The sequence below is a fragment of the Bicyclus anynana genome, chromosome 5 (genome assembly GCF_947172395.1).
Source record: "Bicyclus anynana chromosome 5, ilBicAnyn1.1, whole genome shotgun sequence".
In the NCBI taxonomy this organism is placed as follows: Eukaryota; Metazoa; Arthropoda; class Insecta; order Lepidoptera; family Nymphalidae; genus Bicyclus; species Bicyclus anynana.
This window is the reverse complement of record NC_069087.1, coordinates 7,522,059-7,543,860: the sequence shown is the minus strand read 5'-3', so window position 1 is coordinate 7,543,860 and position 21,802 is coordinate 7,522,059. Positions and strand designations below refer to the sequence as shown.

General features: G+C 34.7%; 1 protein-coding gene across 3 annotated transcripts; it reads left to right on the top strand.

Moving 5' to 3' along the window:
- The first annotated feature begins 6,061 nt into the window (after positions 1-6,061).
- LOC112053260 (troponin C, isoallergen Bla g 6.0301) lies at positions 6,062-21,537 on the top strand. 3 transcript variants are annotated; one of them, XM_024092631.2, is made up of 6 exons: positions 6,062-6,191; positions 12,198-12,228; positions 19,653-19,796; positions 19,932-20,051; positions 20,437-20,568; positions 21,251-21,537. In XM_024092631.2, the coding sequence occupies exons 1-6, from the start codon at positions 6,168-6,170 to the stop codon at positions 21,277-21,279; spliced, it is 480 nt and encodes a 159-aa protein (XP_023948399.1). In that variant the 5' UTR covers positions 6,062-6,167; the 3' UTR covers positions 21,280-21,537. The 3 variants fall into 3 exon arrangements, with proteins under 3 accessions (XP_023948399.1, XP_023948398.1, XP_023948400.1); XM_024092630.2 differs by lacking the exon at positions 6,062-6,191 and having other exon boundaries at positions 12,153-12,228; XM_024092632.2 differs by lacking the exons at positions 6,062-6,191; positions 12,198-12,228 and adding an exon at positions 19,534-19,570.
- Positions 21,538-21,802: the final 265 nt, after the last annotated feature.

Here is a 21,802-nt window from a genome sequence, read left to right as displayed (position 1 = left end):
ATTATTTTTGTAATTGTTTTGGATATTTTGGATTTCTTTACTCGTGAAATTATATTTTAACCTCCTAATGAAAATTAATAGCAATAATTAGTATAGACAAGTTATTTGGAATAGATGGCAATGGTATTATTTTGGTATTAGTTTGGATTAGTAGTTAAGTAAACAATTATATATACATATAATATAATAATTAAAATTAGTCTATTTTTAAAATACTATCAACCTGTATCTACCCGCGTAAAAAATCACTCAACAGATTTTACAAATTAATACTAAAAATTCGAGGAACTACTAACTATATATAAAAAAAAAATAATAATAATGAAGATGAGGTACTTATGGAATTGTCTCGTTGGTACAATGGTCAGGTCCGTGGGTTTGTATCACGAGGTCCTGAATTCGAATCCTGAGTCGACGTTCTAAGTCTTTCTTCTAAAAATTTTTAGGTCAGGACTGACGCGTGTAACGAGCCGTTAAACTAGGCTATAAATAATGATAGATAAGACTGGGTGGTACACAACATAAAAATTACTCCACTGACTCATTCTCATCGCATAAAAAGAAAGACAATCGTCTAGTGTTCTACAACATCGACGTGAAAAAAATGTTGAACCGTAGCGCTATCAAATGGGATTATTTAACGCTTTGTTGTCTATCATCTATTTATACACGATAATCCGGCAACCAGCTGTACGACATGGAAGCTCTCGCACAGCACACAATAAAACACAACCGCGAACCATTGAGTTACTCTGTACTACGTACTAGAGAAGATACCACTTCAGCACTCAACCCTTCGCTATTATAATAAATTTTAATCCCTTTAACTGTAGCGATATCAACGCCCTTCACATTAGTTTCTTGCTAGCTTACTATGTTTAACGAAACCCGTAAGCGTAATTCATGGCACATACGACTTTTTGGTCGCAAGAAGTATGTTTTTTTTATACTCCATATTATGTACTCGTAGTACAATAAAATAAATGAGAAAGTAAGTTTGTGTGTCTGTTTACTTTCAAGGCTTAACTACAGAACCGATTTGGTTTAAATCTGGTACATAGATAAATTGGATCACGGAGCGGAGCCTAGGCTACTTTTTATCCAAGAAAAATCCATGGTTTGCGACGCTTGTATAAAACGTATATGTGGTATACCTACTTAACAAATACTTATTTCAGTCAGTCAGTCCTGCGCTGGCTCCCCACTGTTTTTATGGTGCGGCATGATTTTTGTTTAGAACAACTTATCTAGCACGTAAGACATAGTAACTCAATGTCGCCAACTGGGATATAGCATCGAATGATTATTTCACATGCGGGTCGATTTTGTAAACAAAGAGATGTAGCGTAGGCGAATTGCGATTCGCGCGGGCTATAATTAATTACTAGATAAATCTAGTACCTAATCGCATTACAGTTGCTAATTACATCCATTACATGAATACCATCATCATCATTATCAGCATATAATCAAGTATTTTAAATTTTTAACAGTCCACTACAGAGCACAGGGTCGCACCTCCCTTATTAACCGACTTCCTAAAAGGAGAAGGTTCTAAGTTCGGCTGTATGTACGTTTTTTTAAGACCTGGGGTTTGGGACACGTGAGTTTAATGTGATTATTAAAAAAAACAACCGACATCAAAACATTAACGTACTAAGCTAAACTAAAACGGGAAATATAACATTATAATAATATTTTCTACTTAATAATCACATAAAGAATATATATAAAGAAGAGAGAAGGTTAACATCGAATTGTTAACCTTCTCTCTGTTTTCGTCGGTTGATAATGCACATAATTGAAAAGTTGAAGGTTCATTTCTCGGACCCAATTCGAACCTGCGCCCTAGCAATCGAAGGCAGGGCTCATATCCACTGGGCTATCAAGTCTTTTAGTTAGATTATTATGTACCTACAGATGGTAGGCTGGCAGTCATGTTTATGTGAAGCTGAAGGATCGTCAGCATATATTTATCTAACCCACTGTCATGTAATAATAGCCATTGTAGCACGAATCGCTTTTGTGAAATTAGGCGAAGCTGAACTGCACAATACAGCACGAGTGCTACAATGGCTAATCACGTGCAGTGGCAAACAATACTTTTTCTACGTACATGATAAAATGATATTTTATATAAAATGATAAAATGTATATTTTATATATTTCTTTTAGTTTACCTAAGTACACTCATAAATGCGTTTGTACCTTAGTTGATTTACCTTTACCTTAGGTTACCTACTACTAAATCCAAACGCATACCGCCTTCCGAAAGTAGATCATCAATACAAAGCAGCCATTTCTTCGTTCTTTATGATGAGTCTATGGATAGAACATTATGGCATTCCAACGAAAGTGGGTCTGTTATATTACATAATTTTAGGGACTGTCAGATGTTTACAAACAAAAGTACTATTTTTATTTATTTAAACTACTGTCTACCAAACTGTGTGTGCCAAACATCGTAAAATATTTATTTTTATTTTTAACACACAATATTTTTTTTTTTTCAGTTCCTTACTAAAATAAGACAAGAAAGTTTTTTTTAGGAAAACGCATTTTTTTCCGTCCAGCTGGTTTTTAACTTAATTTTGTCCGAGTCGCAATTAATTTCAGAGCCGATGACCATAATATGGGACATTCATGATTAACAACCCATATTCGGCTCACTGTTGAGCACGAGTCTCCTCCTAATGAGAAGGGTAATGCTAATAGTCAACCATGCTGGCCCAATCCGGATTGACAGACTTCACACACACCTAAAGAATGAAGAACATTCTTAGGTATGCAGGTTTCTTCTCGATGTTTTTCCTTCACCGTTTGAAACACGTGATATTTAATTTCTTAAAATGCACATAACTGAAAAATTTGGAGATAGGTACATGCCCTAGAAAGGATTCGAAGGCATAGAAGTCTCATCCACTGGCCTATCATGTATAAACGAGTTGTAGGGCTTTAATGCTACCTAATTGCTATCTACTTTTCTACTATTCAGTATACATATTTCCGCGCGTACAGTATAATGTATTGTTAAATGGATCCCAGAGTTATTTCAGAAAGTTTTTTAAATAAGTTCTTATGGGAGCGTAAACCACTCTGCCTGACATTCATTTGTCTCACGCAGTGCATGCAGTTATCCATACTGTCGAGCGTCCGGAAACGCATATGTATTTTTAACGTTTTTTTTTAATTTAAGTGTGAAGAGCTATTTCAAAAAAAGTAACTTGTTATAAAGGTATGTATTTTAATTTTTTGAGGTTTGATAAAAGTGCGTTATGTACTTGGTCATCATAACTGAAACTGAAAATAACCATCCCTGCTGCTTTTCATAAAAATGAGATTGATTTATGATTTGAGCATTTGTATTGGCTCTCACCCATTTTATATTGCGTGAGTGTTCGCGTCAATCCAGATAGTAAAATGTGTATGACCGGGTATTTTAAGTAGGTATAACGTTTTATACATTTTTTTTTATAATTTAGTGATCTTCATTCTTTACTAATATTTATGTTTATTTTATACGAAAGTAGTGTTAGAAAGGGGGTTTCGGCCGTGGTTAGTTACCCTACCGGCAAAGACATACCGCCAAGCGATTTAGCGTTCCGGTACAATGTCTTGTTGAAAACGAGAGGTGTGGATTTTCATCCACCTCGGAACAAGTTAGCCCGCTTCCATCGCAGATTGCATTATCACTTACTATCAGATTAGGTTGTAATCAAGGGTTAACGTGTACAAATAAAAAAAATGTCGCCATACGGCGCTTGGGTGTACGATTAGTTAATCATTTATTTGGGATTGAATCATGGTGGTGGGTTTATGCATTTGATGATTTGACCTCAGGTGAGGTCAAATGGAGCTTTACACAAGATATCGCGGAGTTTCCCGAACGCTGCCCAACCGAGTAGGGATATGTGAGGATATCTATTTATATAACCTCACAAACTCACAAACTTTATCTTAAATCTATCTATTAGTATACATGTACAGTAAATATATTATAAGAAAGAAGAAAATCGCAATATCATCAAAGTAATCAATCAATGTCAAATCTTACGCCACGTGCATTCGAGACAAAGTGGTTGGCAATTGTTTTAAAGGAAAATGCATGTCACTCGTATTCCTTAAAACATAAGTGATTGTTAATACAATGTTAAATGTACTTATAGGTGAAGTTATAGCTAATTACCTAATACGACTATAATTATTTGAGTTTACGGAGATTTTCCCTCCCTTTTCTCCCTATAGGAAAGGGGATATGGAGCTGAAATCCATCACGCTGCTCGGCGGGTTTGGCGGGATTGGATTGATAGTTTTTTGTAACGATCACTATCATGCTAATTTCGTAACAATTACCAGAACTAACACCACTAATTTCCCAACTCAGCGCTGTAGTTAATTGGATATTTGGATGAAATAAACGTTAACTTTTTTTTCTGATTGTGTAAGTGTCGTAGGCTCCTTATGGGACCTTAGCGGCGTCACCGGGGGGTCAAGGCGAGCTCAGAAACATCGCCTGGTGAGATGGGGCCCGAAGGCAAAAGCAGATTAGATGGGCGGAACGACTCTATAAGGGTCCGAGTCGCCTCTGAGACTCGGACCTCGGCTTAGAGGGCCGTTCGGGAAGGGTGTTTTGGCCTGAGTGTGTCAGTTCGTGCGCCCCCGAGATCGTGACTTAAAAAGCTCACGTCTGGGTGCTGTCAGATATCGGGGACCTCGTCTCGCGGCTCTCTCAAAATGAGTTTTCGAGAGCTGATTCATATATTGGGCTATTGTGGGGAGATCTAGGTCTCTATGTAGGTCGTTATTGCGCACAAACCACGGAGCGCCCGTGGCCTGACGCATGAATCGGTTCTGAAGGATCTGAAAGGGTTTTAGAGTCGCCTTTGGGCGATAGGCAAACACTAGCGAAGGTCATTATTGGACGGATGCAGGTCTTGTAGTGAGTGACCTTGGATAGGTATATTGAATTGAAATCATAACCTCGTAATCCAAATTCATCGACCAATGAAAATTAATGTTGACGTAAATCTTATGCCTAAGTATGTAGTAGGTATATTTCACCAAATGCGCGGCGCTGCAATGCATCTTCGGGAGAAACGCGTTGCGCTTATTGTAAGATGATTAATAGATACGTAAGACTGCTTAAGTATACCTACGCCACATGAAGTGATATATCGTGTATTACAATGTAAACAAATTTGACCGAACGAGGTCGAGATCTTTAGAATAATAATTAGCGAACTCCCGCGACTTCGTTCGCGTTGCTTACTCTCATAGTAGGTACTCGTATGTGGCCAATTTTAGAATAAAGAATGGAATATATTTTTAGAAATCGTATAAGGACACTCTATATCATTGTAATATGCATGTGTTTATTATATGTATGAATGTATTACATGTAGATTATGGGACTGTTTTGTAGATCTCTAAAAGAAACCACGAATTTTGTTCTATACGTATTCCATTAAGTGTTGAAAATTATAAGCTTGATATTTTTCAACACTTACAACAATTAGTTTCATATTTCAACCATTACCAAACCTTGACAAATTATATCTACCTATAGCTATTTCTTGAAATCTATATATCGGTGAAAATACGTAATACAGCTTTCGTCTTTATGTAGCGAACCGATAGACATAAAGACAGACACGGTGGAAGATTTTGATTTACAATGTTTATAAATATGAATTCACATATTTCAAAATGATTTATTTATTTCCCAAAAAAGAAACGCAAGTACCTACGTAAAAATTCCGAGTAGCGTTTTGTGTAAATAATAAACGGCTGCACAGCAAACGGCTCGAAAACGTACATTATTCGTGTTTAATGATACAGCAGGCGAGTACCGAGGGCAGGCCGGGCGGACGCCTCGCTTACACGTCGATTCGCTTGTTTACGTTTTTCCTGACCACGTTTCCGACTAAAAATACGTTAGCATCCTGCCGTTTGAGGCTCACGCCATTGGCCGGCGCGGGCGCAGGAAACAGGGGAACTCTTGCCGAATCGACCGCCGCCCGCCCGCCCTCGCCGCACCCCCTCCCATTTTATGTGAAAGTATACGAAAGGCCATACTCGTAAAGCAGCAGAAATAACCCTGGACGCTGGAATCAGCAGACTCGCCAGTCGTGTTGTGCGTCTCACAGTGCTAACTAGTGACATCAAACATGGTTCTGGATACTGAAGACTGGGTAGGTTTTTCGAAAAATAAATAAAAAATAACCAACGTTTTTTAACATTTCTAAAACAACTGACACACGCGGATGTCTGCCCCCATATGGCATTAACAAAACTAAATAAAAATCCAGTAGCTACACAGTCGACAAAACATGCACCTGTTTTGATAAGAAGCACTTATAGTGTTGATTTATTATGATACTGCGTTCTAAGCTATTGAAGTATAATGTTTTTTTTTTAAGAACATATGATGTATTTTTTAGACATGACAAATATTCTGTCTAGTAACTAACGGTACTAGGAGTGGGTACGACAATATAGCAATAGACGGAGATCGAACTTATGATGTCTCGGTTTCGAATCCGGCCTCATTAAGTGGAGCTATTGACGCTTGAGGTAGACTTTCGTTTAAACTAATGAGATTTGATAGTTAGATGGTTTCTTAAGAGTCTCATATAAGCTTATAACTCTAGTTAAGTACCTCCTTGTCTTTACGGTTAATTGGCAGAAGTTACACCAGAGAGGTCTGATGTTCAATCCTCGGCCTTTAAACTATTGACAATTCAATCCTAGTTAAGGATGTTCACTTAGTACTCGCAGCAGGAGAAAGAAGAATATCGGTCCTAATGTTTTAAGACAATATGGCTAATATTTTTTATATAAAACCTTAAATTGGTACCTGTAACTTACTAACCCTAATACATCTACAACTATCTACTATATTTTTCTGAATAAGTGCTTCATTTAATAGTTAATTATTAATACCTACACCAAACTAAAATTCAAATATTGCAAAGCTTAGCTTAGGTAGAAGGGGCCACGTAGGTCACCAAAACTGTAGATTTTTAAACGACTTTCAAAAAAAGTCCAGTTGTCGTTTGAAAAAAAATTGGGCAGGTTAAACCTCATATATTGATTTAAGTAAAAAAATCGTCAATTTTTATTTGTGTATTGAATACCAGACGTTTTAACGCTAAGTAAATTGCTTGTCTCATAAATAACTGCCACAATAATTAATGTATTCAATGAACATTTAATTATTTAATAGGATCATAAATTAGCATGCTGACGCATACATAGGTATATAATATATTTGGTATGTACAGCCCTTTGGTTTCATCCGCGTAGTTCCAGTTCCCGTGGAAATACGGAGACAAAATATAGCCTATAACATGGTCAGTAGCGTGCACCTCATAGATGCAATAATTGGCCTATCCTGAGAACTCAGTAAAATCCTGTATCGAAGAAAAAATCTTCAATTTTGTGAAATATTCGCGTAAAGTGACTACCCTAGGTAAAAATATACTCGTAGAGTATCATAGATAATGTATGCCACTACCTATGATACTCGCTGATAATGTAGGTACCATTCTATTAGTGAAAGAATCTGTAAAGGGGTTAAATCTTAACAAATAAACAAACTAACATTTGCAAACATAATTTTAGTTATAATACATAGGGTGCTGGGGAGTACTTTCCATAATCCTGGGGATATATTCTTTACCGAAAATTAGTTGAAAATGTTCAAGGAACATGTATTCTAAATTTAATATTTTTGGGGTAAATAATATTTCTATTGTAAACAGATATTAAAATGTGTCCCATACGCATCGTTAATTTGACTTAGCCAATTTGACGTAGCAATTTTTAAAATGCAAGGGTAGAATATAAAGGCGTGTTTTACGTGGATAGTCGGAATTATTTGGATTACTTTGTATGAAAACATAAAAATTTTTTATTATATTTATTAAAAAAATATTGATGCAGTTCGGCTCCTTTTAGTGTATTCTTCAACACCTTGAAGTTATGGGAATTACTCCCGAGCATCCTGTATATCTATAGGATATTTTTCCAACTGAAAAATGTTCACAATTTTCACGCTGTTTCTGCACGCGGCTCTAATTTCTGTACAATATTTATTTGAATGAAACGCTTACGATGTTTTCCTCTGTGATTTAATGTTATTAGACATACCAACTCGTACGCAAATAGTTTTTATAGCAACTGCAGTTCAAGTATTCTCAAGGTTCGACTGTATTGTGGAAAAACTATAGTATGAAAATTATATTTATACAAATACAACTTTGTTTTAATCATCAATGTAATTATAACATAATACAAAAATTTACCAAGAAAATTTATAAATAACTAAAAATATTTGTTTTAAAAATCCATTTTTTTTGGTATTATTTATTTTTCAAGGGCAAATAACTGGCAAATGATATTCAGTAAAAGGTTTTAGTAATAAAAACGATTATCCCATCTGAAATCAATAAGTCTTTAGGAAAATCGCAAGTCTTACGAATGCATCATTTAGATAACTAGCGGACGCCAGCGACTTCGTCCGCTCTTACACCTCCTTAATCCGGCCCTAGCGCAGAATCCGTTCTTAGCGGATACATATTATCACAAACTACCTTCCTGTTAAATTTCATCCTTGTACGGTTTTCGAGATTTCGTGATGACCATACATTTAATATACAGTAGCTCCTTATTCACGCTTTCACTATTCGCGGATTAAAAAATTGCGTCCCAATTCCTATATTCGTGGCTAAATATTTCGTTATTCGCGGATCTGACTAACGAAACTGACGTAAAATCTGCAAATTTAAACTTTAACTTGCAAATACCTATTGCCGAAATGGCGAATGGATGGTTTAAGAATGCCACTGCTTAAAATCACTCTGAATAGAAGCTTTTGAAAAATGTCAAGCATGAAAAAAATTCAAAATTCTTCAAACCATTGTCTAAGACTGGAGATAATAGTTAATCAATAATTTCAATTAATTGTTTTTTCTTTATATATTTGTTATTTATTTAGTCACCCAAGTATCCCTTATAATCCCATATAAAATACCATTCCGTGTTCACGGTTTCTGTATTCGCGACACATTTACAGAACGTATCCATTGCGAATAATGAGCTTTTACTATATGATGGTTCTATATTTCGGTACTTAAGCTACTTATTCTGAAATCCTGCTAGTTGTATCAAGGTTGATAATTACAAAAAAAAGCATTAATCGGCTTGAATTTTTAATTTCAAATTTTCGTTAACATTTAAACAGTCTCGTATTATAAAGTGGATTTCCATGTTGTTATGCGGCGAACGCAAGCCCAATGCTTCTATTTTAGTTTCAATTGCACGTAAAATAAATTTATTACGTCCCAGTACTCGTAACATGCCTCTGAGAGAACCGAGTTTTGTGACCTATATACGTGTCCGTGCTCCATTTAGTTTTCATTGTACGAGTAATTATATTAAAATAACGCGATACAAATCCCAACTAATATTATAAATGCTAAAGTGAATTTGTTATGCTTTCGCGCCGAAACTACAAACTGATTAACTCTATCACCAATGGAAAGCTACATTATCAGTAGGTCACATAGACTATATTTTATTCCCATAATCCGGTAACAACGCAGTAAACCACTGTTACCACCCTACCGAAAGACGTACGGCCAAGCGATTTAGCGTTCCGGTACGATGTCGTGTAGAAACCGAAAGGAGTTTGGATTTCATCCTACTCTTAAAAAGTTAGCCCCTTCCATCTTAGATTGCATCATCACTCACAATCAGGTGGGATTGTAGTCAAGTATAAAGAATAAAAAAAAACCGTAAACTAACACTTGCGAACGCCCAATTTCCTTACCTTCCTTTCGTTTATATTAACACTAATAATAATATAAACTAAAGTTTAAACATTAAAGTTTAGATCGATTAAAGGATCTTTAGACGGGTTATGGGTTATTACGGTAAAACGGTTAACCGGAGTTGGATGAATTTTTACACAAAAGTACTACAAAATTTGCCATATCTTTTAAAATATAATAAGACCCAATATTTCTGTAGACCTCCATTATTTTTTAAATTCTTCTTTAGTCAGAATTACTATATGAGACTACAGCTATGATATGAGGGACAGGTAAAATATTTTGCACAAGTTACTATGCAAGAATTCGTGTGATTTTTTTTTTCATTATCTGACCATATCCATATTTTTGCGTTCTAATCGAAGATACGGAAGTGTTTAAACCATAGATTTAAGAGTAGGTACAGAATACGTAAGTCTATACTAAATCAAGAAAGGCCAAGCCAACGTCTGGTAGACTAGTAGACCTTATTTGTATGTTTTGAACAACACATTGCAAGTTAAAATGAAAGCTTGAAGGCAAGCATTGATTGATCACCTGTACTGTCATAATTTCTCTCAATGACACGAGTCATTAAGTTGTACAGGTGGTTCACCTCCTTGCCAATCTGTCACTCGTGTATCATAATCACCCGCCTTTTTCTTGTCCTAATTGTAATTAGCTATTGCTAAAACAGAATAGTTATGGGTATCTACTGATTTATAAAATTATAAACTTATATCTATAGGTAACAATACAATACCTCTAATATTTTTTGTAGTTTTTCTAGAGTATTTTGGATTTCTAGTGTTAATATATAAAATAACCACTAAAACCACCCACCGTAAATTGCCGGTAACAAACAGCTACTACTAAATAAAAAAAAAAAAATAAAAATAAAAAAAAAAATAAAAAAGTCTTTTATTATTTCCCATTTACATAAGGTATAAGGTACAATAATTATTCTAATAATTTTTAAACAGAACAAAGTAGGTAACACTTTTATACTTAGTACATTTTTTTGCATTTCATCTTTTTATTAATATTTTTTATGGTACTTGTTTCTATTTATTTTTCTTTCTTTTTCTCTATATATTATATATATATTTCCTTAACTACTACTAAATAACTACTACTATATAAACGCAAATACTCGTTGTTCAGTTCTTAAAAGATCCGTTTTAGCCCAGTGGATATGACCTCTCCGATTCCGGAGGGCGTAGGTTCGAATCCGGTCCGGGGCATGCACCTCCAACTTTTCGTTATGTGCATTTTAAGAAATTAAATAGCACGTGTCTCAAACGGTGGAGGAAAAACATCGTGAGGAAACCTGCATACATAAATTTTCTTAATTCTCAACGTGTGTGAAGTCTGCTAATCTGCATTGGGCCAGCGTGGTGGATTGGCCTACCCTCTTTCATTCTGAGAGGAGACTCGTGCTCGGCAGTGAGCCGAATATGGGTTGATAATGATGATACCAATGCTATTAATGAAAAACATGACCTATATGCGTGAATTAAGGATGAAAGCAAAAGGAAGTCTGTTATAAGTTCGATGTTCGTCCCAAATTAACCACATGTGGGTCAGCTCAGAAATCAAACGTAGAAACCAGATGTTTGAAACAAAACAATCATGTTATTACTTAAATACTTAAAAACACTTTAAGCTATTATTGCGAAGTACGTTTTAGGGTTCCGGAGTCCATAAGGAACCTATAAAGTCTCGCCATCTTCCTCTATGTCTGTGTCTGTTAAAACTAGAAAGCTAAAATTTGGTATAAATAAATAAATAAATAAATAAATCTTTATTCATCAAAAACTTCATATCACAAAATCAAGTTGAAGTATGGGTATATAATATATTAACTATGTCTTTAAAGTGATAAAAAGGACTTCTTGTTAGGACGAATTTTTTATCGTCTATCCCATGGTATTTCGGAATTTTTGTGCAAAGGTGCAAGTTTATTCTAAACCATACCTCTGACGGTTTCTACGCGATATCATTCCGGAACGATAAATCGCTTGTCGGTTCGTCATTGCCTTTAGTTAAGGACGAATATCCTGAGAACATTGACGTACCTAAATAAAGATATTGTTCGAGTTTGGTCCAGGTTCCGGGGATTTTTTTTACATTAATTGATTATTAATAGTAAAAGAGTCAATTTTGAATTGATAGTACTAAATCAATTGTGAGAATGTCATGTCCTCGGATCATACAATGTAGGTATGTAGGTAGTCATAGAGTAACAACAAACCATTAGGATTATTTTGAACCGATCTGAAATATAGATATCGAACCCCACCCACCTATTCACAGAACTCAAACATAAAGCGCGTGCACCGATATGTTTAAATGATGACTTATATCACTTTTTATCTGTTTCAGGCCGATGAGCTCCCACCAGAACAAATCGCCGGTAAGTAATAACTATAAATCATAGAAAAAATCACATAAAAAATATTACGTGCGTTTCATAATGTTTTACTACACGAAAAAAAACGCAAGCTCATTTCTGGCGTCACGCCAAAAACACAATAGAGGGCTGACTTCATAAATTCAACAGACACAGTCTCTGCGTAATAAATTCGTTCTTCCGAAATTGTGTGTGGGTTTAATTAATAGTGCAAAAATAACTGCAAAAACAACTACAATGAAACCATTTTTTTATGTATTTTTTATCACTTTGCACACTTGAAAACAAATGCGTGAAATTGTGACTTTTACTTCGCTCTAAATAACATACAAAATGGTATGAACAAAGATCATATAAGCAAAGCTTAAAGCTCCATTGTAGGCTCTCGTATGATTAATAAATATGAAATACGAAAATAAAGGTGTCATAGATGATGGAATAACGAAAACTCATAGTAAAGTAGGTAGAATTAGGTTTTTAGCTGTAGATAAGTATAATTTTCATATCACAACAAATTATTATTTGGAAGGTAGATTAAAATATTATACCTATCTCACTTTCGGTAAGCTTCTTGTTGGTGCGAGTGGATAAAGGTATTTATTTTGTATTCCTCTTAATTCTTGCGTCGTATCCTCAATAATGAGGGTCGTGACCCCTAACATAAGTTTGCTTCTTGCCGATGTCACGCCATGTGGATCAGCTTTTCGCGACTTGCAGAACCTCGTGTACCTTGGTGGTTATTTTGTATTAGTATTTTTTAACATCTTTTCCTGAAACCTCATATATTTCCGTTCTTTTGAAAACTTGAGTAAAACGTGAACCTCAAAGTATAAAACAATCAAAAGCTCATCAGGCGGTTAAGAACCTGAAGTAGATAAACTAAATTCATCAGCTACTCGTAATAATTAAAGTTCAAATGTATCTCAGGGAAGAAACACTAGAAAGCTTGAAGTCTTTAATTATTTACTTAATTGTCATAGTAAATTTAGTAGGTAATAGTAATCTGATATTGGCCTAGTGGATATGATCTCTGCCTTCTATTCGGAGGGCGTAGGTTCGAATCCTGTCTCGAGCATGCACCTCTAACTTTTCGTTTATGTGCATTTTCAGAAAACTAGGTACTAGTCGCCAATATAGAAATAGCTATAGTTTATTGACAGGAGTTATTTACCTATATTTAAAGACAAAGAGATCTAAAAACGTATAACATATTTGAAAACAAAACAAAACAAAGAAAAGATAATGTATTTTTGTAGGTAAACGTGTGAAGAAACTCTTGATCATCATTAATGCGTTGTCAGCGTGATTTGTGTGAAAACAGAAAAACACTGAAACTTAATTCCCCCGTCGAGAGCTGAAGTGTGAGGAAAGCGTATCTACAGCTGTCACGAAGCCGAGTGACGTTTGTGTTGTTGTCCTATTGTAAATAAAAGCTGACAAGTTCGCTTCATTCATGTGATTTGGGTTCCGTGGCTATTTTCTTATACAGAAAATTTGTTATTTTTTTTTTCTTTACAAGTTAGCCCTTGACTACAATCTCACTTGATAGTAGGTGATGATACAATCTAAGATGGAAGCGGGTATAGCGGTGGATTTTCATCCACCACAAGATATTAGTTGTTATTTGTGAGTTTATGTAAATAGTTCAAATATAGAAAAATGACATATTTAATGTAAAGAAGCTGAAACTATGAATTTTCATCTAATTTCGATTAAAGATTTGAAATTTTATAATATCCAGACAATCTTTGCTTTTTATGTATAAATTAGTTAACCTTATTTACTCCAACGTATCATAAAAATCAATATTATTCAAACCCAGTCATCATCCCCATTGACCCTATCGCCAATGAGCGATCTCTTAGAGACAACCTATACAATAAGTAAAAGCGGGTGCTCTATTTTTCACAAGACATCTGATAAAATTTTTCTAATTTACATCAATGGCTTTCCGCACCAGTACAAAGGTTTATTAATATTTTTTTTTCATTTAGTCTCTCATTATTCCTGCAATCTGTCGTGAGACATTCAGCGGGATTTTAAGTATTTGAATTAAGGCGTGTTTGGCGCGAAATCCAGTGATTTGCCCAAATATAATAATGTAGTGTCTATTTCATGACATCTTGTGGTGCTCGGTCTCTTGAGCCTAACCTATACAATAAGTAAAAGCGGGTGCTCTATTTTTCACAAGACATCTGATAAAATTTTTCTAATCTACATCAATGGCTTTCCGGACCAGTACAAAGGTTTATTAATATAAAAGCGTGGTGGTCCGTCCGTCCGTGGTAACACGCTTGGAATGACGCCAACGTGCCGTGGAAGTTTGCTGTCGTCATTGTTGGAACCGATATTATGATTTTATGAAAAGAGTAATGAAAATCGATGTAAATTTTCTCGCCAGACTACAATGTAAACACAACATAAACAATTCTGTTGGCTATTTTTGTATTTGTGTTCGAAATCGCGTTGTATTTAGTCAGCCCATAAGATATTTAACTATAATTAACTAAAATATTTTTTATTTGGAAAAGAAAGAATACAATAAGGAACTTAAGCTAACTTATCCTAACAACTATACAAATCATGCCCACGTGGAATGGTGGCAAGAATACTGGCTGCATTTCCGCGCTGGACAGCCAGGCTGATCCTTTGCGCAAAAAATGAGCCAGCCCTTCTGTCACCAGTCACTATAATTAATTATGTAATAATAATAAATATTAAATTGTCTAGTAATATAATGAAAAAATTCTTTCATCATCATCATCGTATTATCAATTGACGTTCAATGGTGGACGAGGGATTCTTGTGGCCTTAATAGAAATTACCAGGGGCGTAGCTATCGCCGTAACAGCCCTATCAATGATATGGGGCCTCCGGATTACAGGGCCCTCTTAAGTGTGAAACCAAAAATTTCTAGATTAAAAATCTTACTTTTTAATCTAGTGCTTCTTGGAAATAAAAAAACATAAAAATACTGCCTATAGACTTTTCACTGCAGAAATGTAAAAAGGCAAACAAGCAACTATTTTTTTAATGGGTTTTAAAGGGTGGCTCCCAAAAGTTAGAAACATCCTAGGTTAGGTCGCTGACCTATTTATTTTAAGCTAGCATTTCGTTTTTTTTTTGTGAAAGAAATCTTTACCCTTCATTATAATAATTTTGCCCCCAAATAATTTTGATACAGGGCCCCTCCAAAACACGCTACGCCACTGGGAGTTACTTATACTTTAGTTAATTAACTTAGCTATACAGTTGATTATTATGCGACCCTATCGCTAAAAACAAAATACCTAATGTTCTTCGATAACCAAGATATCCATTAGGTATACATAAAAGGGAGAGTCAAAATATGGAAAACCGTAACAACTAAACCACTCACATAAATTAGGTATTTTGGGGAAATTATAATAAATGAATAATTCATACTAATGTTACGAGTATAAATGCTAAAGTAAGCCTGTCTGTCTATTAACTTTTCACGGTTAAACAGCTATACCGATGAAATTTTGGTATATATATAAATTGAACCTAGAAACAGAACATAAGCTACATTTTAAGGTTCCCGTGGGATTTTTAAAAAAATAATTTCACACGAACGGGGTCGCGCTAGTATGAATATAAATTTTGTCATTTTAATTTCTTCATCTTGATTAGTATTTTCATACCTTGTGTATTTAAACCGCATCAGTCTAAGGAGTTCAATAAAGAATCATAAACATCGTAAGATTTGATGAGTTCGCTGGCACCATGCGAATAGTTTCTTTGAAAGCCCTACGATAATTTATCTAACTGTCAGATTACATGCAACATTTCAATACGCACATAATATATTATCCATCTACTTGGTGTAATCTTGTGCTAATGTATCATAATTCAAACGTCTACAATTGCAGAAATTGTGTTTGAGCCAAATGTGTAAATTGCCACTCAGTTGCATTGATATTGGCAAAGCATGTTACTCGTAACATTGCACGTAATATATTTTATCTACTTGTACTCCAATGATGACAGTTTTTAAATTATATATAAATTAAGAGTATGCTAATAGTAAAGCAGTTTTGTAGAAGTAACAGGGTATCTGCGATCTTTACTTTCGGAGCTACAGGGATTCGAAGGGTCATATTTGCGGCGTTATCACGGATCGCTAAAAAGCGCTCCATACTAATTGGTACGAAGGAATGGCGTCATCGCTTTAAGAGATCGGTAGATTTGTATGGACGTTCAAACAAAATTATAGATATTTCTGTTATTTTTGTGCATTTATGTTTATACTTGATGTAATGAAAGTAAATAAGCTAAAATTGTATGAAGTTTCATCTAATCACGATTTTCCCACATTATGTCGAGGAAAATATTAAAAAAATACGCTTTATACTTGACCAATTGAGAGTCTGGACCCTTGAAACCTGCTATCTTCCAAAGCCACCAGTACCAGAATCCAAACTCCATAGTTGGCTCGTACCGTACTTTTATGGTCGGAGTAAAGGCTGATGAACTTTTCGTTTGTCTCACTGATGAGCCTGAGTCACCTCTCAGAGTGAGAGGGGTAAGGCCAATAGTCCACCACGCTGGCTCAATGCGGATTGGCAGTCTTCACACACGCAGAAAATTAAGAAAATTTCTCTGGTATGCGGGTTTCCTTACGTTGTTTTCCTTCGTCGTTTGATATTTAGTTTCTTAAAATGCAAAGTTGGAGGTGCATGCCACCCACACTCTCCGGAATCGGAGGAAGAGCTCATATCCACTGGGTTATCACGGCTCTCTTTTGGACTTTTAGCCTTCGTAAAATGAAATGAGTGGCTCTCACAGGCTCTCGGTCCATATTTTTTTATGACGACTTCTCTGGCGCAGTTGAGAGAGGCCCTGGGTTCAATTCTCAGCACGGACCAGTAAAGACGTACCGCCAAGTGATTTAGCGATTCAGTCCGGACGTAGAAACCGTAGCACGGGTATAAACTTGTGGCTTTCCTAAGTAAACCCGCTTCCGTCTTAGACAGCACTTAACATCAGCACGGCTATTCTCTAACGATGTTTTTTATAACTCGCAAGTGTTTTTATAACGAATTTCGCAAGTGTTTTTATCTCGATATATCGAGTTTCGAATTCACCGCTATCTTTCTCATTCTAAAGTATCGTGTTAAACAGAGAGAGATAGAGGTGAAGTCGAAACTCGCACTTGCGATTTATAAAGATATCGTTACAGAATAGTCTAGTAGGTGTGATCGCGCTTGTTAAAAAATAAAAAAAAATTCATTCTAATTGGATGGAAAATAATGTAGTAGGTAAATGTCATCCAGTGGTGGATTTACTGGTAGGCTAAGAAGACTAGATTTTAGAAGGCGGCAAATTTGACCAAAAAAACTTTCTGTTCTACAGAAATAAAGAAAATGTAACGATAATTTTAATATTGTAGCGTACGTCCTGTACAGTCCTACTAAAATATTAAATCTTGCAATTTTATTGATACAATTTAAGGAGGAGGTTTTATTGCGAACTAGGATCTAGATCGAATTTCCAAGTTTAGTAGGGGCTGCAAAAACTCAATAACTGGCGGCAAATTTGTTAATCCGCCACTGGACGTTAGGTTACTTTTCAATTAGTTAAGTAATGTAACCTTTAACTCTGCCAATTTCAATCGTTTACTCTAAACATATAAATGTATTAACATTAGACGAGATATTATAATGTTTATAAAGAAAAGGCCTGTAACTTATCTGTCTTGAACGCAGCTGTTCTGTGATAATTTGCCAACTGAATAGTTTTAAAAACACAATTTTTATTTTCGCTAGCACCGTTGCGCTGTTAATTTTAATCATCAAGATGTCTTGGCAGTTGTCTCAAAGAACCATGTGCTTTATTGCTCTTTTTCCACATTTTAGCTGTTTATTAATTATTTTCTACCCACTATTTTTTCGTATTCTTTTGAAATATATTTTATAGTAGTCGTAGAGTTGAAAGTAGCTTATTAGACTTTAAGTTCCCTACAACTTACGAGTACGTACTGAACAACAGCAGTTTAATACTTACTTACTTACTTACGTACGTAAAAGTTAGATTGCTGAACTTTTTAAAAGTAAGAAAGAGCACATTAATGTCAGCTCAATATTATGTTACTTCGTATTAATCAAATAAGGATGAAAATAATCAGTTTTTGGCATCGAATTGATGCATCAAAGTTCTAGAAAACTAAGAAAGGAACACAAAACATATAACTATGACGCAGACAATTCATAATTAAATATAGGTACCTAGGTACAAGTGTTACCAATACCACTTACGTCATTTTATACGAATCAGCTGCTTAAAGTTTGAAAAATGAGTTCACCAATTTATCTTTCATCTCCATGGTTATAAATTCAAAAGAGTTTATTTCTGGGGACAGCATTTTGATTATTTTATATATTTACGTAAAATGACGCACGTTCTGAAATACAACACAGGCTGGCGAATTGCTACGAAATTTTATTACATTCGCTCGCTTATAATTATAATAAGTTGTCATGTAGCCTTTATGGATTATAGGATAACTCATGTTTCATATTCGTTTTAAATTACCCTTAATGTCATGTGGAACGCAAGTTTGTTAGATCTTTTTGTAATTTATTCCATCAGCTGGCGCGACGTCATGTAAATTTTATATCACACATTCCTTCTTCTGCAGTTGGCATTTTGAATTCGATTAAAAGTTTAAATTGATTGATTTTAAATGTATTTTTTTTAATAATGCACAAGTTAATTGACTAGACTATTTTACAGTTGATTTAAACTTTATTTAAATTTGAAGATGTTTCATGGACTGTACATTGAAAACATCTTCAAATTTAAATAAAGTACATTGTAATTGTGACATTAAAAAGTTTTCTATGCAAAATATAATTAAGTTTAACTATCATCCATTTACGTTATTCAAGTTTTGACATCTTAAAAAAAATCATCAGAAATTAGTTTACACGGAAATTGTTGCTTTAAAATTATGTGGAATACGTAAGGAAAGTAAATAGTTGCTAACTAGTATAAAAACATGGTCATAATAATTTAGAATAGTAATTTTCTTTAAAAAAATGTGCGTATTAGTTCCACGCAATGGGATAAGCCAGCGGCGAGATGCACACAGCTGCACCAAAATAGCTGCATTGCACAACATATTCGCACTGCATCTAGGTGCATTGAACTGTTGTCCTAATCTTACCGCAGCCGCTCGTACGATCAGTGTGACTGTTCTAATTACTAGTGAAGCACAGGAAAAGGAGCCGGTACCTTCTAACTTAGGCATTTAATTTAGAAAAACCACGCATTTAGTACTGCATTCATATTTAACGTGCCATGAGTGGGCTCAACGTTGAGGGTACGATGTGTGGTCAAAATAACCAAAATTTTGACAAATTATGTAATACGACAGTCAATTCAATTGTTACCGTTTGTTGCAGTCCTCCGCAAAGCGTTCGATGGCTTCGACCACAACCGCTCGGGCAGTATCCCATGTGATTTCGTAGCTGACATCCTTCGAATGATGGGTCAGCCCTTCAACAAGAAGATCCTTGAAGAGCTTATCGAGGAGGTTGATGCTGACAGTGAGTACCATAAGTCTATAATGTTGTTTCTAATTTTAATTATCTTAAATGAAGACGAAGAAAGTAATGCAAACTTTTTCTATAAATTTAATTTGATGCCAAGAGCTGTAAATATAACAAATATATTTATTTTAGAATCCGGTCGTCTGGAATTCCCTGAATTCGTCACTCTTGCTGCTAAGTTTATCGTAGAAGAAGACGCTGAGGCTATGCAGAAAGAACTCAGAGAAGCCTTTAGATTATACGATAAAGAAGGTGAGATTCAATTAAACATACATTTTCATCGCCTAAATAACTGCTTAATAATATTATAAATACTGATTGTATTTGTTTTGTAAAAGTGACAAATATTACTTTTAGAATGCATAAAAACAAAAGTAAAGCTTGTTTCAATTATTTATATCAATAGAAAAATGTAATTTAAAAGTAGCTAATTTTGGAGCTCCAATTTCAGGATATATTTTTAACTTAATAACCGAACTCGTTTTAAATTAAATTTTTTGTAAGTAATCCGGAAACTATGATGATGTTGATGATGATCCTTCTCCTAAAAGAAGGTCGTTCGAAGTAGGCCGTTAAAATAGGCTAATATTGAATCTAGAAACAATACTTTGAAGTCAAGCTATTTCAATAATTACAGGCAATGGTTACATTCCCACATCGAGCTTGCGTGAAATCCTTCGCGAGCTTGATGAGCAGCTGACTGATGACGAGCTCGACGGCATCATCCAAGAAATCGACACGGACGGCAGCGGCACAGTAGACTTCGATGGTAAGTTCATTTACTACTAATAGACGACCTACAATTTCACCCGCGTAGTGCGCATTCCCATGTGATAACGAGGTTACAATAAAACCCACACTCTCTGATAAAGTAGCATTATATTGGTGAAAGAATTTTTGCAAACAAATAAATAAAATATTAGTATAGAAAATTGACTATCCAGATCAGATGCTTTTATAAAATCACGACTGCCTTCATTCAATAGACTTAATTATTTGTATTTAGAGTATTTAGAGTTGGAGAAAAATCTTATTCATGCCTTTTTAATCGCACTAGGAAATAATATTGAGTATTTATTGAAATGCAATAATTTGAAATTCAAATGTTATTGTTGCAATTAGCAACGCTGCGTTAATTAGTGTAACTACATGTAAAGACAAATCTGAATTAGCTACGTCAAAAAACGTTTGACCTATGCCTAACGAAAGTGTCATTTCTCAATTCTTGGTTAAATACAAAGGGGAAACTTTAGAACTATATCGTATAACAGAGAGTTAGATCAAAAATTGGGTAAAGTTTTGCAATAGACACACATAAGATTGTTTTACAATAGCTACAACAGTAATAGCATGAAATTCATAGAATCACACACGAAGAGTATTGACTATACACGTAATTCAGATCTAGAAATAGTTATTTTAAATTTCTTACGTGTGATTTTTCTTTTCAGAGTTCATGGAGATGATGACCGGCGAATAATCATACTTATCTGAACGCTTTTTGTACTTTAATAAATTAATAAATTTAAGGTTATTTATATATTTCATACACTTTGGTACTTCAACCTTTCGAGTCTTGGAATTATTGAACAAATAGCATACAGCTAAAATTAGGTAAACTCTAAAGTATTCGTAAGATGTATGTTATTGTACAAAATAATCCCTTGTTCTCGTATAATTGATGTGTGTGGCTGAACAATGTTTATATCTACTTTATTAATAAATCTTTTACAATATTTCTTATTTATTTTTGCATCCTTCAATTAAATGGCAATCCAAAAATTGTCTAGATTTAATGAAAATGCATTTTTTGCATGCATTGAAGATTTTTCTTTTTTTTCGTTTACTACGAGTATGTGAGTACTTAGAACTTAGATCACTAAAAATTTTTAAATCTCAGTTGTAAATCTCGCTTGCGCTACATTCGCGAATACTCTACATTTATAGCTCAGTATAAATTCTCGTGAAATAGGACACTTAAAATAAAATCGTCGTCCGAAGAT